The sequence below is a fragment of the Chinchilla lanigera genome, unplaced genomic scaffold (assembly GCF_000276665.1).
Source record: "Chinchilla lanigera isolate Chin_1 unplaced genomic scaffold, ChiLan1.0 scaffold00067, whole genome shotgun sequence".
In the NCBI taxonomy this organism is placed as follows: Eukaryota; Metazoa; Chordata; class Mammalia; order Rodentia; family Chinchillidae; genus Chinchilla; species Chinchilla lanigera.
The window spans coordinates 71901-84738 of NW_004955468.1; the positions used below are offsets into that span (position 1 = coordinate 71901).

Genomic DNA, 12838 nt, shown 5'->3' on the forward strand with positions numbered 1-12838 from the left:
CGAAGCCCGCGCGGCAGCGGCAGCGCAGGGCGTGGCCCAGGTCCAGGCAGACCCCGCCTGTGGGGAAGGGGGCGTCAGGGGCGCGCCGAGCGGCCCCCACCCTGCCCCGCCGCGACCCGTCCTCCAGCTCCAGGGCCAGCCTCGCGGTGTTGCCTGGAGAAAGGGCAAGTGCCCGGCTCCACCCCACGAAGTCTTGGGGTCCTTCTGCGCCGCACTTCGGCTCTCTATGTGCTCTTCAGTCACACTTACAGCTCCCAGAGCTACATCTCCCAACCGCTTAGCCTTTGCCCTAACTGCACCCATCTTTCCTTCCTCCCTCTTTTTTTTGTTTTGTTTTGTTTTTTGTTTTTCTTCCGGTACCAGGAATCGAACTCACGACTTTGCGCTTGCCGGGCAGGTGCTTTGCCGCTGAGCTAAATCCCCAGCCTTTTTTTTTTTTTTTTTTTTAACACCTCTCTCCCCTAGTTCACCCTCCAGGTCGACTCAGATGCCTTTTCCTCCGAGAAGTCTCCCTGACATTCGATCCCCTTGCCCCCATCACCCCGTGGCTCCCCCCTCACAGCCCTGCCCGCTCTGCGCTCTAAGGATGGCCGGGCCATGAGCCCTGGGGCAGTCGCAGCTGCTGGCACCCTCAGGGGGCCGGGTCCAAAGATGGCCTGGCTACCGCTGTGTGTCCAGTACCAGTCAGTCCAGACAGCACCCGGTGTTTTGGGGAATCATTACACCCGCTCGCACCGCTGTGCCAGGCACTCGTAAGACCTCATTTAATCTTTCAGCCCCTATACAACAGCAGATCTCTCCTCTGCTCAGACCTTCCCATGGCTCCACCTCGCTCCGACAGGCGCACCTCGAAAGCAAGAGCCCTGGAGGCCGCGCAGGATCCGGCCACCCCCCGCCTGACCTCAGCGCCCGCGGCTCTGCCCGCCCTCTGCTCCAGCAGCCTGGCGCTCCAGGAGGGCGGGGCTTTTGGTCTCGTTCCCTGCGGCACCTAGGCTCAGGCCTGACCCGTGGCAAATGCTCAGTAAATACCTATGAGATAGGGAATAGCTCTGCCCGTTTTACAGAACAAATGGGCTGGGCAGAGGAAAGAGGGATGGAAAGCCAGGATTCCCACCCTCGCGAGGCCTCGCACCGGCACCCCTCCGGCTCTGGCCGCCCCGCCTCACCATTCTGGCAGGGCTGCAGGCTGCACCGGTCCACCCTCTTCTCACAGTTGGAGCCTTGGAAACCGGGTGGGCAGTGGCAGACGTAGGCAGAGTCCGGATCGGCGCCCCCGACGCACAGGCCGCCATTGAAGCAAGGTCCATCGGCACAGGTCACCCCGCTGACCTCACACCGCAGCCCGTAGAAGCCCCGGGGACAGGCGCACTCGAAGGAACCGGGCGTCTCCTGGCAGGGGCAAGAGGGCTTCGGACCGGAGGTTCCTTGGGGCAAAAGCCCAACTCCCTCCTGGGTCCTAACCCCACAGGTCCCCGTGTGCAGGGGCCTCACCTGGACTCCTCGCCGACAGCCCTCGCCCCACGCCAGGGCCATCCTCTGCATGTGTGACCCACGGAGAGGAGGCGTGGGGACCAGAGAAGCCACCCCCACCGCTGGCCGTGCCAATCTAATGCCACCTGCCTGCTCTGCCCTCCCGAAGCCGGCCATGTAGACGAACCCTACTTGGAAGCCCTAGCGCTAAGCCCACCTCCTGTCCGAAGGCTTCTCTGGACGCCCGTTCCCGGCCCCACCCCAGCCCTGACCTTCACCCTGGTGTGGGTCGGTCTCACTGTCCCAGGGCTGCAGCGTCCGAGCTCTACTCTCCCTGCACACACCAGGCTCAGCCCCTCTCTGCGCCTTTCCTCCCGCCACGCCACTTACCTGGCCTGCCCTCTGCGATCACCTGCCCTTGGCCAAACCACCATGCCGCACAAGCCCCGGGGTTGGGCTCACCCCAGGAAGCCTTGTCTCATTTCTCCACCACACCCCCGACCCAAAGCCTCCCCTGAGGAGGCAGCAAAGGACTCCATCATTCCCACTCTAGCAGCTTTTGGTGCCACCGACACAATCTTTGCTCCTCAATCCCATCCCCATCACCAAGTCCCACTTCAGGGCCCCACATGCAGTCTGGCCACCTCCAGGAAGCCCTCCTTGACAGCTACTCCCAGACACACACACACACCCCCAGGTGGTGTCTCAGGGACCCCCAGGGAGGGTGTGCTGGGAACTCAGGACAAGGAGAAAGAGGGGACACTGACACTACAACTGCCCCCGTTGGCGCAGGGGTTCCCGTCACAAGGTCCGGGCCCAGGTAGGAGGCATCCAGCGGTGGCAGAGGATGGGTCCCGGGGCCCGAGGCAGCTGCTGGTTGAGACAGGGACAGTGCAGAGGGGCCCAGTCCAGCCCTCCAGGCACCGGCATTCATCTGGCTGCTCACAGAAGCCGTGCTCCGGGCTGCAGCCTGCCAGGCACACAGCTGTGGGGGACAGAGAGGCAGAGAAAAGGCCAGCGTCAGGGAAACTGAGGCCCAGAGAGGCAAGGGAAGATGCACTGCTAGGGAGAAAAGGAGTGAGGATCTGAATCCAGGCCTGTTTGCCTCAAGTCTGTGTTCTTGGAACTGGAAGCAGGATGGCACCCAAACCTGAGTCTGGAGAGAATGAGGGAGGGTCTCAGACTGAGGAGGGACCCCTCGCCTTCCAGGAAAGGTAGAAGGGTCTTGGATGAGGGCAGGTTTGGGGAAATATGAATTAGCTGAGCGTCCTGGGGACTTGGTAGCACTCTGAAATTTAGGAAGCGTCTGAGGCAGTGGTGGCGAACCTACTGCCCATGTGCCACGGCGGGCTGTTTGTTATCATTGAAAGCTCTGAAAGTTTCCCTATCGCTGATCTGAGGGACCCTGGGTGGAGGTTAGGGATCCCAAGCTTTAAAAAGCAACGAACGTGGCAAAGCATGGTGATGCACACCTGTAATCCCACCCTTGGGAAGCTGAGGCAGAAGGATGCAAGTCTGAGTCCCAACTGGGCAAACTAACAATTTTTTAAAGTTAAAAAAATTGGAGGGGAGGGGCGGGGGCCAGGGATATAGCTCAGCGGCACAGTGCCTGCCTAGCAAATGCAGGAGTTTGATTCCCAGTACCAAAAAATAAAAAATAAATGTAAAAAAATTTTAAAATGCTGGGGATGGTACTCAGTTCTCTTTCAGTATGATCCCCAGTACCAAGGGGGAAAAAAGCAACAGGCAAGGCCATATGGGATGGTGCACAACTGTAACCCCAGTTACTAGCAGGCTGAGGCAGAAGGATCATGAGTTTGAAGCCAGTCTGGGATACATCACAAGACCCTGTCTCAAAATAAAAAGATATGGGGCTGGGGATTTAACTCAGCGGCACAGCGCCTGCCTGGCAAGCACAAGGTCGTGAGTTCGATTCCTGGTACCGGGGGAAAAAAAAATGTGATAAGCGCTGGCTTTCTTTGCCAGCACTACAAAAAATAATACTAACAATAAATGAAGTAAAATAATTATTAAAAGTAATGGGTTCTGGCTTGCAACCTCAGGGAGGGAGGAGGCAGGAGCCCTTGGGAAGAGGACGTTGGGGAAGGGGAGACTGGGAGGCTTCTGAAGCTCTTGTAAGAAGGGCTTGAGAACTAGAAGAGCCTCGGGGTCCCAGCCTCAGGAAGGGGTGTGGGTATGGGTTAGGGGAGGAAGTGGGGCTACCAACGTGGAAATGGTGTGAGGGTCCTATCTGGAACAAGAAAAGTGCTTGGATGAGCGGAGGAGGCTGGAGTACCCAGGCAGGCCTGGAGAGAAGTCTAGGGTCCTCAGCTTCCCCAAAGGTGGTAGATCATGGGAGGGAGCTGAGGCCACGGATGGTGCTAGGGAGAGGCTCAGAGTCCCCAGTTCCTTGAAGAAGGTAGCTTGGTGGTGGAGGAGGACTGAGGGCTGGGATCCAGTGGGTGGAGGAAACGCGATGGGGTTGAACGCAGCACTCACGCGGATCCTTGCACTGGTCCTCGAACGGCGCGCAGGGGTGTAGTCCCGGATCGCACCGCGACGGGGCGCTGCGCGAGCGACACAGGCGCGCACACGCGACCCCGACGGCGGGCGGCTCGCAGCGCGCGCGGTAAGAGAAGTGGAGTTCCCAGGCGCCTGCGCGCTGCATGTCCCTGGCCCACGGGCCCCCGGCAGCCAGTCGCCGCCGGCCGGCCACGCGCGCCAGCAGGCTCCAGGCGGGCTCTGGGGGGAAAAGCGGGGGTACTGGGGTGCTGCGATCCAATTCCGGTCTCGGGATGAACACGGAGCCCGCGGGCTCGCTCTCTACCATGTGCTTATGGTGAAACAAAAACACCCTTATGGAGCCCTGGGGTCCTCTGACCCTCCTCAGCAAGGGTGCCAACTCCATCCCCATGGTAACATGTCTCGCAGCAACCATAATACTCTTGCATTTGCCACAGAATCTTTGTGTATTAGTGGCGTGGTGGTACATGCCTGTGACCCCAGCACTCTGGGAGGCTGAGGCAGGAAAGTCACAAACTGAGCCCAGCCTGGGCAATTTAGCAAGACCTGGTCTCAAAATGAAAAAGCAGAATTAAAGGGGAGATGGCTAAAGTCCTGTGACATTTGATATCTCTTTCTGCAGGGACAGTAAACATCCCCTGAGTAAGGTGAGAACACACCCAAATTTTACTTCAAGGTCTTCCTCTATCAAAATGGTGACAGGACTCCAATTTCTAGATCACAAATTACCCACTGTGCCAGAGACTTTGGGATGCTAGGAGGGTGACACAGTCCCCACAGCAAGAGTGTCACATTCCAACATTGTGTGCCACACGTGCTTTCTATATCAAAATGGTGACAGAACCCCAGGGTGAGCCTTATGCAGCAAGTTTCTCAAATTAAGGATAAGATCACCCCATAGCCTGAAGGCTTTGCTCAGTATGCTCCCTGGTGAAGCCCAGGGAGATAGGGACCCACAGAACCTCTGTGTGACAAGATGAAAGTTTCATGTATAGTACCCAGAAGTAACTCAGGTTGCACCCTGGGTTCTCAAAATCAGGCATATACTAGCAAATTTTACTTTGTTTTGGAGACAGCCCCTAGCTATGTCGTCCAGGCGGGTCCTGAACTCACTATGCAGTCTGCACTGGCCTTGAACTCAAAGTGATCCTCCTGCCTCAGCCTCCCAAGTGCTGGGGTTACATGCGTGTGCCACCACCCTCTGCTCAAGTGTGCCTGTATTTTGACTGCAAGTCATCACATGAAGTCAACTGTTGACTTTTCTCCCTAGTGGCATCATGTCAGGGTTCAAAAAGTGTAGCTCATCGGTAGAGCACTGGTCTAGCATGTGGGTTCCATCCCAGCACCGGAAAAAAAATTCTGGGTTTGGAGCATTTTGATTTCTGAGTTTTGGACTACAGCTGCTGACCAAGGACTTCACATCCAATGCAGGACATTTCTATGCCTGAGACATCCAGAAGCCTAAAATTATTAACACCCCAGGAGCCGTGATGACAGCATAGGCCCAGCAGGCCCATGAATGCAGACAACTCTGGATCACCATCCTGGACCCCACGTGGGGCCCTGAGTCCCCACCACAGTCCCAAACTGGAAGACACTCACCTGCTCCCACCTGTGCTCCCAGCTCCTCCCTCCAGGTCTCGATGGTGAGGGAGAAGGCACCCTGGCGGGGAAAGGGGAGGAATGGATAGAAGGTGAGGGCAAACGTTTGTGAAAACCAGTGTCCAGGCCTGGAGAGTGGCAGCTGAGCAAGCAAAGGACAATTGCCAAGGGGATGGCCCCAGGGAAGGAATGACTCCTTGGCTTTTTTTGTTGAGCACTGTGTGGTAAGGACTTCATCCAAGATATGGGGCTGTCCTGAGGTACAAGGATGGTTCCATTTACAGCTGACGAAACCGAGGCTGGAAAAAGGAAAGTCACTTGCCCCTGAGACAAGGGTCTAGAATTCAAATTCTGCCCTGTTCCCCTCTGTGCTTTTGGGACTGTGGGGATGGGAGAAAGGATTTCAGAGGGAATACTGGAGCTGAATCTAGGCCCCTATTGGAAGAACTGAGGATGGAAACGATGCAAGATTAGAGGTCTAGCATGTGGGTTCCACCCTGGTGGAAGAGGTCGCCAAGACCGAGTATGGCAGGGTCCCTAGGTGCAAGTAGATTTGAGGATAAAGATGAGGCTCCTGGTTTTTAAGCATTCCGCAAGGAACCACGGCAAAGTCCTGTAAATTTAGGGTTTCCAGGGAATGAATTTAGCGTCCCAGAATGCTGAGCTGGTGTCAGGACACTTGGGTCCCCAGTGGGTAGGGTTCGAGGGGTTGAGAACGTAGGGTCCAGATGGTACAGTGATCTGGGAACTTGTCTGCCACAGGGGCACAGTTAGGGTTTTGGAAGCTGGAGGCAAGAGGAGGTCGAGATTTGGGTGGGAGGGTTAGGAGCCCAGCCCCCTGGACGCCCCAGCGCGGGGCTCACCGGCCAGGCGTCCCGGAAGGGCACGCGCATGAGGCGGTCGGGCAGCGGCAGGTCAGACGCGGGCGCTCCGGGCTGCTCGGTGTAGACGGGTCCGCGCGCACTCAGCGCTGTGCCTAGAGCGCACGGGGACTCCGCGGCCTCCTCGGAGACCCCGGGCTTCAGACAGACCCTAAAGAAGAGGCGGCAGAGGCCCCGAGCGCTGCAGGGGGACCGCGGGAGCCCTGGGCCCGGGCCTGGCCCGAACGAATGGATCTGCAGCTCGAAGACACCGGCAGGATGTGCCTGGGGCGGAAAGGGGCACGGCAAGGGGTGAAGGGGCCGCGAAGACCCAGACCTCTGCCCGTCCCGCGCTCCCACCCCCATTTATCCCTTCCCATTCCATTTCCCGCCCAGCTCTGACCTGGGGAAGGAGAAGGAGCACCAGGATCAGCAACTGGGACAGGGCTCGGGACATCCGCAGGCGGACCATGGCCTTTCAGGGGTCTAGGGAGTCGCAGCGGCCGGCTCCCGGGCCTTATATCTGAGGGGACGGCCCCGCCCCTTCGGGCAGCCTCCGGGCTCCTGGAGACCTAGGGAAGGGGTTTCGGGGAAGGGGGAGCAACTTGGAGATCCGCGTGCGCTACGCGACGTAGTCCGCGTGTGATCCTGCGTGTAACTGGAGCAGACTTGGAGCGTGGCTGGGGTCGTGTAGGTCGTGTGAGAGGTTGCGCGTGATTCTGAGATTCTGTGCGTATGTGTGATGTGCGCAGGGGCTCCCGGAGCATGTGTGTAAGTGGGACTGTGTGCGTGGGTTAACGTGTACCTGGAATCCTGAGGTCGTAAATAATTCTAAGATTCTCTGTGTGTGAACCTACTCCCGAGTGGGCAAGTAGGTGTGTGACATTCTGAGATTGTGTAGCTGTGTGACTGCCCCTGTGTGTATGTGTTTGGGTGAGAACACTGTATAATCGTCTGAACCTGTGACTTTGTGGTCTGTGCAAGGGCTTCGAGCTGGCAGTGTGTGCGAACGTAGTGTGCGGGGGGGCGGGGCTGGGTTTGTGAGGTCCACGGGAGCAGCTGTGAGTGAATACGATGAGATGAAGATCCGGAGTTCTTTGTGAACCACTGCTTGAGTGTGCGCTCGCCCGCGTGCGTGTTCCCCGCCCCTAAACAAAGCCACCGTCCTAGGCCCCCGCAGCACCAGACGCTGCAGACGCCGCGGCGGCCCCGCCTCCTCCGAGGGGACGCCCAGCTGTATGTAAATGACGCCATCTGCCCGGCGGCCGCGCCCCTCCCCCGCGGCCGCAGCTGGGCTGCCCGTTTGGCCTCCGGAAGGTGCGAGGAGCAAACGGGCAGGAAATTCGTCCGCAAGTACCAGTGGGCCGGGCCGCTCCCCGACCCAAGGATGAATGGGGGGCACCCTAGGCCCCCGAAGCCCCTTAGTATTCCAGGACCACGACAAATAAAGCCAGTTAGGAGCAGATGTTCCAGGTCCCCCGTCATGCTCCTTGCCAGGCCTTGGGCAAAGCCCATTGGATGGAGGGAACTGTTTTTCATTTCCACAGTTAAAAAATGCAATGCGAAGAGGCTAGTAATTTTAGGGGAAAATTTTTCTACGCACTTGCTTTGCAGAGGCCAGCAGAGCTGGGCATACAGGAATGCTCAGAACTTTAATGAATGGAACTTTAGTCTAAGGAATTTCTGCCTACTCCTGAGGATCTGGAGTCACGGAATGGTTCTGTGCCCCGAGCGAGGAAGGCCTGGGTCAGCTCTGGGGGAATTTCACAGACCCCTCGGTTCCTCTCGTTCGCCCATCTCCTGTGCTAGGAGTGCAACCGACCGAAGGGATCGAAAGGGATAGGGCACCTACCCTGAGCTCCTCCAGCCCCTGACCCCTCTGTCTGGCCCCACGCTCCGCCCACGCCTCCACATTCTGGGCCTGATCACTGTGGCCTTGGGGGTTCTTCTAAGCACAAATCCGACCATGTCCTCTTGCGCAGACTCTCCAGCGGCTCCCCAGTACCATCAAAATATCTCCTGAGCGCCTATGACGTTCACATTCAAGGGCTGTTGTTCCACATCCCTCCTATTCAGACAGGTTCTGTGGTCCCGAGGGTTCCAGCCAGTCCTTGTGGACCCGGATCACTGGGAAGCAAGGTAGGCCTGGCTCTGGTTGAGGAGGAAGACTGAGTGCCTTTCCTGGGAGTCATCTCGCACAACCTGGGCAACTGCTGGAACCAGCCTTAGGAGGAGGCACATTCCTGGCTTGCATAACTAGGGAGGGTAACAGATTCCAGGTCTTGGGGCTGGGGATTTAGCTTAGTGGCCCAGCGCCTGCCTGGCAAGTGCAAGGTCGTGAGTTTGATTCCCAGTACCAGAAAGAAAAAAAAAAAAAAAAAAGATTCCAGATCTGAGACTTCCCAAACTATTTTAGCTGGGCACAGTGATGCAGGGCTGTAATCATAGCTACTCAGGAGGATAATGCAGCAGGGTCACAAGTTCAAGACTGGCTTGGGCTACACAGCAAAATACTATCTCAAAAATTTATAAAGGGCCAAGGATGTATCTTAGTGGTAGAGTCCTTGCCTAATATGAGGGTTTAAGTACTCCCTAGTACTACCAAAAAAAAAAAAATCATTAAAAATAGCCAGCCCTTCCTCTGGGTTTCACCTCCTGCACTGAAAAAGCCTTTAGCGGTGTTCCCCCCTACAGGCACAATGGTGATGTACAGGACTGTCTTGTGTCTCATGTGTGTAAAGTGTACCTTAAGGGACTTCTGAGCATCTTTTTGACTGTTGAGGACTTTTCCTTATATGCTGACCTTACAAAACACAGGCCACACTGAAGTGATAAATGAGCTAGTACCTAAAGATCTATAGAGATCTGGAGGGAAACCCCTCAGGCAGGGAACAAGTGCAAAGGCCCTGAGGCGAGCCTACCTGGCACACTTGGGACATCCCCACAGCTTGCTTTCTCTTTTCATCCTGGCCTCTGCTGAAACACATTCCCAAGAGGTCCTCCTAGACTATTCTATCCAATCAAATTAGAGCCTTGAAGTCCCCAAACCACTTATCTCCTCATTATATTTTTCCTTATGGATTACCTAGAAATACTTGAGCACTGTCTCACTCCATGGGAACACCAGCTTGACAAAGCCTGAACTGTCCGTGTATTTGTTTACTGCTGCAGCCCCCTGTGTAGAGGGGACAGAAGTCCACACTCTCGAGTATGTGGGACTATGTGAATGAACGAGTGACTAGTATTGACCTCACGGATGAGGGAGCAGACGTGAAGACCTTGCCCAGGGCCACAGGGCACCTGTGCAATGGGACCAGGGAATTCAGAACCTGTTGGGGATGCCGTAATGCTGGCATAATCCTGCCTGTGCCCATCAGATGATTTGTACGACACTGCAACCCCAGTACCCACGGCATTGTAGAAACACCCTAGGCCATGTCCCAACGTCTCAGAGACCAGGTGTGTCAAGTCCTCCCCTCCCTTTAGCCAGTTTCTAGCATGTGTGACCTGACAGCACCGAGGGGATGAGCCCATTGCCAAGGTGGAAGGCAGGCCCACTGGGCATGGAGGTCTGAGCCACCCAGGGTGCCGGAGCCTTCATCTCTGAGGGCCAGCAATCGCGCTTCTTCCTTCCATGCCCTGGTGAACGGACAGGTCTGAGCCACACTTAAAGGCCTCTCAGGTTGAGACACAGCGCATCCCCACCCAGGCTAACACTGCTGGCGCCCCTCCTCATCCACAGCTCACCCCAGGACCATGCTCTGCAGACATGAAAGCTTCATCTCCACCTCTGCTTCCTATTAGGACACTGTCTCCACCTCTCAAAGCCATGTGCAAAGCAAACAGGCTCTCCTTGATGCCCAACTTGCCCCACGTAGGTGACACCCTCAGGACATGGGGACACCCCTCTGCAGGACATAACTCCCAGGGCTGGAAGTTGTGGTGCAACTTTAGTTCTTCTTTGCATTCACCGCTGAGCCCTTTCAACAATCTAGAGCGCACAGGTTCAATTTGAACCATGATTTCAAATGCATTTTAATGATCCTATAAAACACCAGGGAAGCTCTTCTAAAAATATTTATCAGGGCTGGGCAAAGTGGTGCACGCCTGAAATCCCAGCACTCAGGAGGTTGAGGCAGAAGGATTGTTGTGAGTTCAATACCAGCCTGTGCTACAAGGAACTCAAGGCCAGCCTGAACTGCATTAACGAGACCTTGTCTCAGAAAGACAATAAATAAACAAACAAACAAACATATTTATCAGGACTGGGGATGTTGGGGTCAAGGATATAGCTCAGTGGCACAAGTGCCTGCCTGGCAAGCACAAGGTCCTGAGTTAGATTCCCGGTACCAAAAAAAAAAAAAAAAGAGGACTGGGGAGGTAGCTCAGTGGTAGTGCTTACCCGGCATGTACAAGGCCCTGAGTTCTATCCCCCATACAAGAAAATACATATATATGTACCAGTACTAGCACTAGGTGCTGGCCAGAGCAAAGACGCTCAGGTGGGACCCAGTTCAAAGCAGAAAGGTCCAAGCCAGGTGCTGGCAGAGGCAGACACCTGCAGCCTCAGCACTATGGGAGGCTGGAGCAGGAGGACTGCAAACTCAAGCCCACCCTGGGTAACTCAGCAGAAAAGAAATATTAAAAAGGGATGGAGGTTAGGCAGGGGACACAGCCAGTGTGAAGGCCCTGGGTTCAATCCCTAGCAGCTTTCTTCTCCCAAAAATGTCCAGGGTATTTCAATCTGTGAACACCCAATACAGCCCAAGAATATGTGCAGACTCCTATATACACATATAACTTGTGTATGGGTTACCTCATTGTTCCTGGCAACCATTCTGCTAAGGTACTAATTTCACGTCATCTCTAAAAAGATAACAAAACTCAGGCCAAGAGGTGTCTCACCCAAGATGCATGAAGTTACCATGGAGTACTTAGAAGGCAGGGCCTTGGGCCTCAAGCCAAGGCTAGAACTATTACTTTATAGATGTAGGAACTGAGGCACTGGCAGTTTGTAAAGTAACTTGCCCATGATCACACAGCCAGTCAGGAAGGCACAGCTTGGATTTAAACCTAGACAAAGGACCAGGGATGTAGTTCAGTGGCACAAGTGCTTGCCTGGCAAGTGCAAGGTCCTGAGTTCGATGTCTGATACCATAAAAAAAAAAAAAAAACTATTCTAAATGTAGACAGTCTAAACTGGTGTGGCGGCACACCCCTGTAATCCCAGCACTCAGGAGGCTGAAGCAGGATTGTTATGAGTTCGAGACCACCCTGAGCTACAAAGTGAGCTCAAGGCCAGCCTGAAATGCATAGCGAGTCCGTCTCAAAAAGACAAAATAAATAAATAAACCCAGACGGTCAAGAACAGTGATGGCGAACCTTTTAGAACTTTCCATAACAGCCCTCTGTGGTATGCCACAGAGGTTCATCATCACAGGTTTAGAACCTGTACTCTTAACACAGCTGTGCTGTCCAATGCAAGAGCCAGGGCACATGTGTGTTTATTTAAATTAAAATATTCAGAGGGTCAGCATGAGTTCAAGGCCAGCCTGGGTTCATAGTGAGTTTAAGGCCAGGTTGAAGTGCATAGCAAGACCCTGTCTCAAAAATAAATAAAAACTTTAAAAATTCAGAGCTGGATGTGATTGCACATGCCTGGCAGGTTGAGGCAGGAAGATCACAAGTTTGAGCACAATCCAGGCAATTTAGCAAAACTCTGCCTCAAGGGCCGGGCATGCTGGCACATAAGCCTGCAATCCCAGCACTTGGGAGCCTGAGGCAGGAGGATTGTAGTGAGTTGAGGCCAGCCTGAACTGCACAGTGACAGACGGTCTCAAAAACAAAACAAAGGGGAAACAAAGGCGCTGGGGATTTAGCTCAGTGGCACAGTGCCTGCCTGGCAAGCACAAGGTCATGAGTTTGGTTCCTGGTACCGGAAAAAAATAATAAAAATAAAAAAAAAAAAATTAAAAAAAAAAAAAAAAAAAAAAAAAAAAAAAAAAAAAAAAAAAAAAAAAAAAAAACAAGACAAAAAAACCCTGCCTCCAAATAAATAAGGGCTATGAATATACCAACAGCCCCATGTTCAATCTCTAGTTCCCCCAAAAATAATAAATCCAGGTCATGCCAGGTAGAGCGGTGCATGCTTATAATTGCAAGTATTTGGGGGGCTCAAGCAGGAGCAGCACAAGTTTAAGGCCAGCCTGGGCAACTTAGAGACCCTGTCTCAAAAAATAAAATGGCTAGAGATGTAACTCAGTGTAGAATATCCCTTAGGTTTGGGCCCCAGCACAGCAAAATTTTTTTCTAAACATTTTTTTTTTCTTTTTTGAGATAAGAGTCTCCCTACGTAGTTCAGGCTGACTGGTCCTGAACTCACT

At 54.4% G+C, this 12838-nt stretch overlaps 1 protein-coding gene across 1 annotated transcript in view; it reads right to left on the reverse strand.

Annotated features, from left to right (window-relative positions):
- Dll3 (delta-like 3 (Drosophila)) overlaps positions 1 to 6931 on the reverse strand; it is an 8118-nt gene extending 1187 nt beyond the window's left edge. The window contains exons 1-7 of the mRNA XM_005400283.2: positions 6859 to 6931; positions 6459 to 6740; positions 5596 to 5656; positions 3970 to 4212; positions 2238 to 2455; positions 1167 to 1389; positions 7 to 57 (exon numbers count right to left, since the gene is read on the reverse strand). Of these exons, the coding sequence (XP_005400340.1) occupies positions 7 to 57; positions 1167 to 1389; positions 2238 to 2455; positions 3970 to 4212; positions 5596 to 5656; positions 6459 to 6740; positions 6859 to 6927 (1147 nt within the window). The 5' untranslated portion in view covers positions 6928 to 6931. The remainder of the gene's footprint in view (positions 1 to 6; positions 58 to 1166; positions 1390 to 2237; positions 2456 to 3969; positions 4213 to 5595; positions 5657 to 6458; positions 6741 to 6858) is intronic.
- Between the last annotated feature and the right edge of the window lie 5907 nt (positions 6932 to 12838).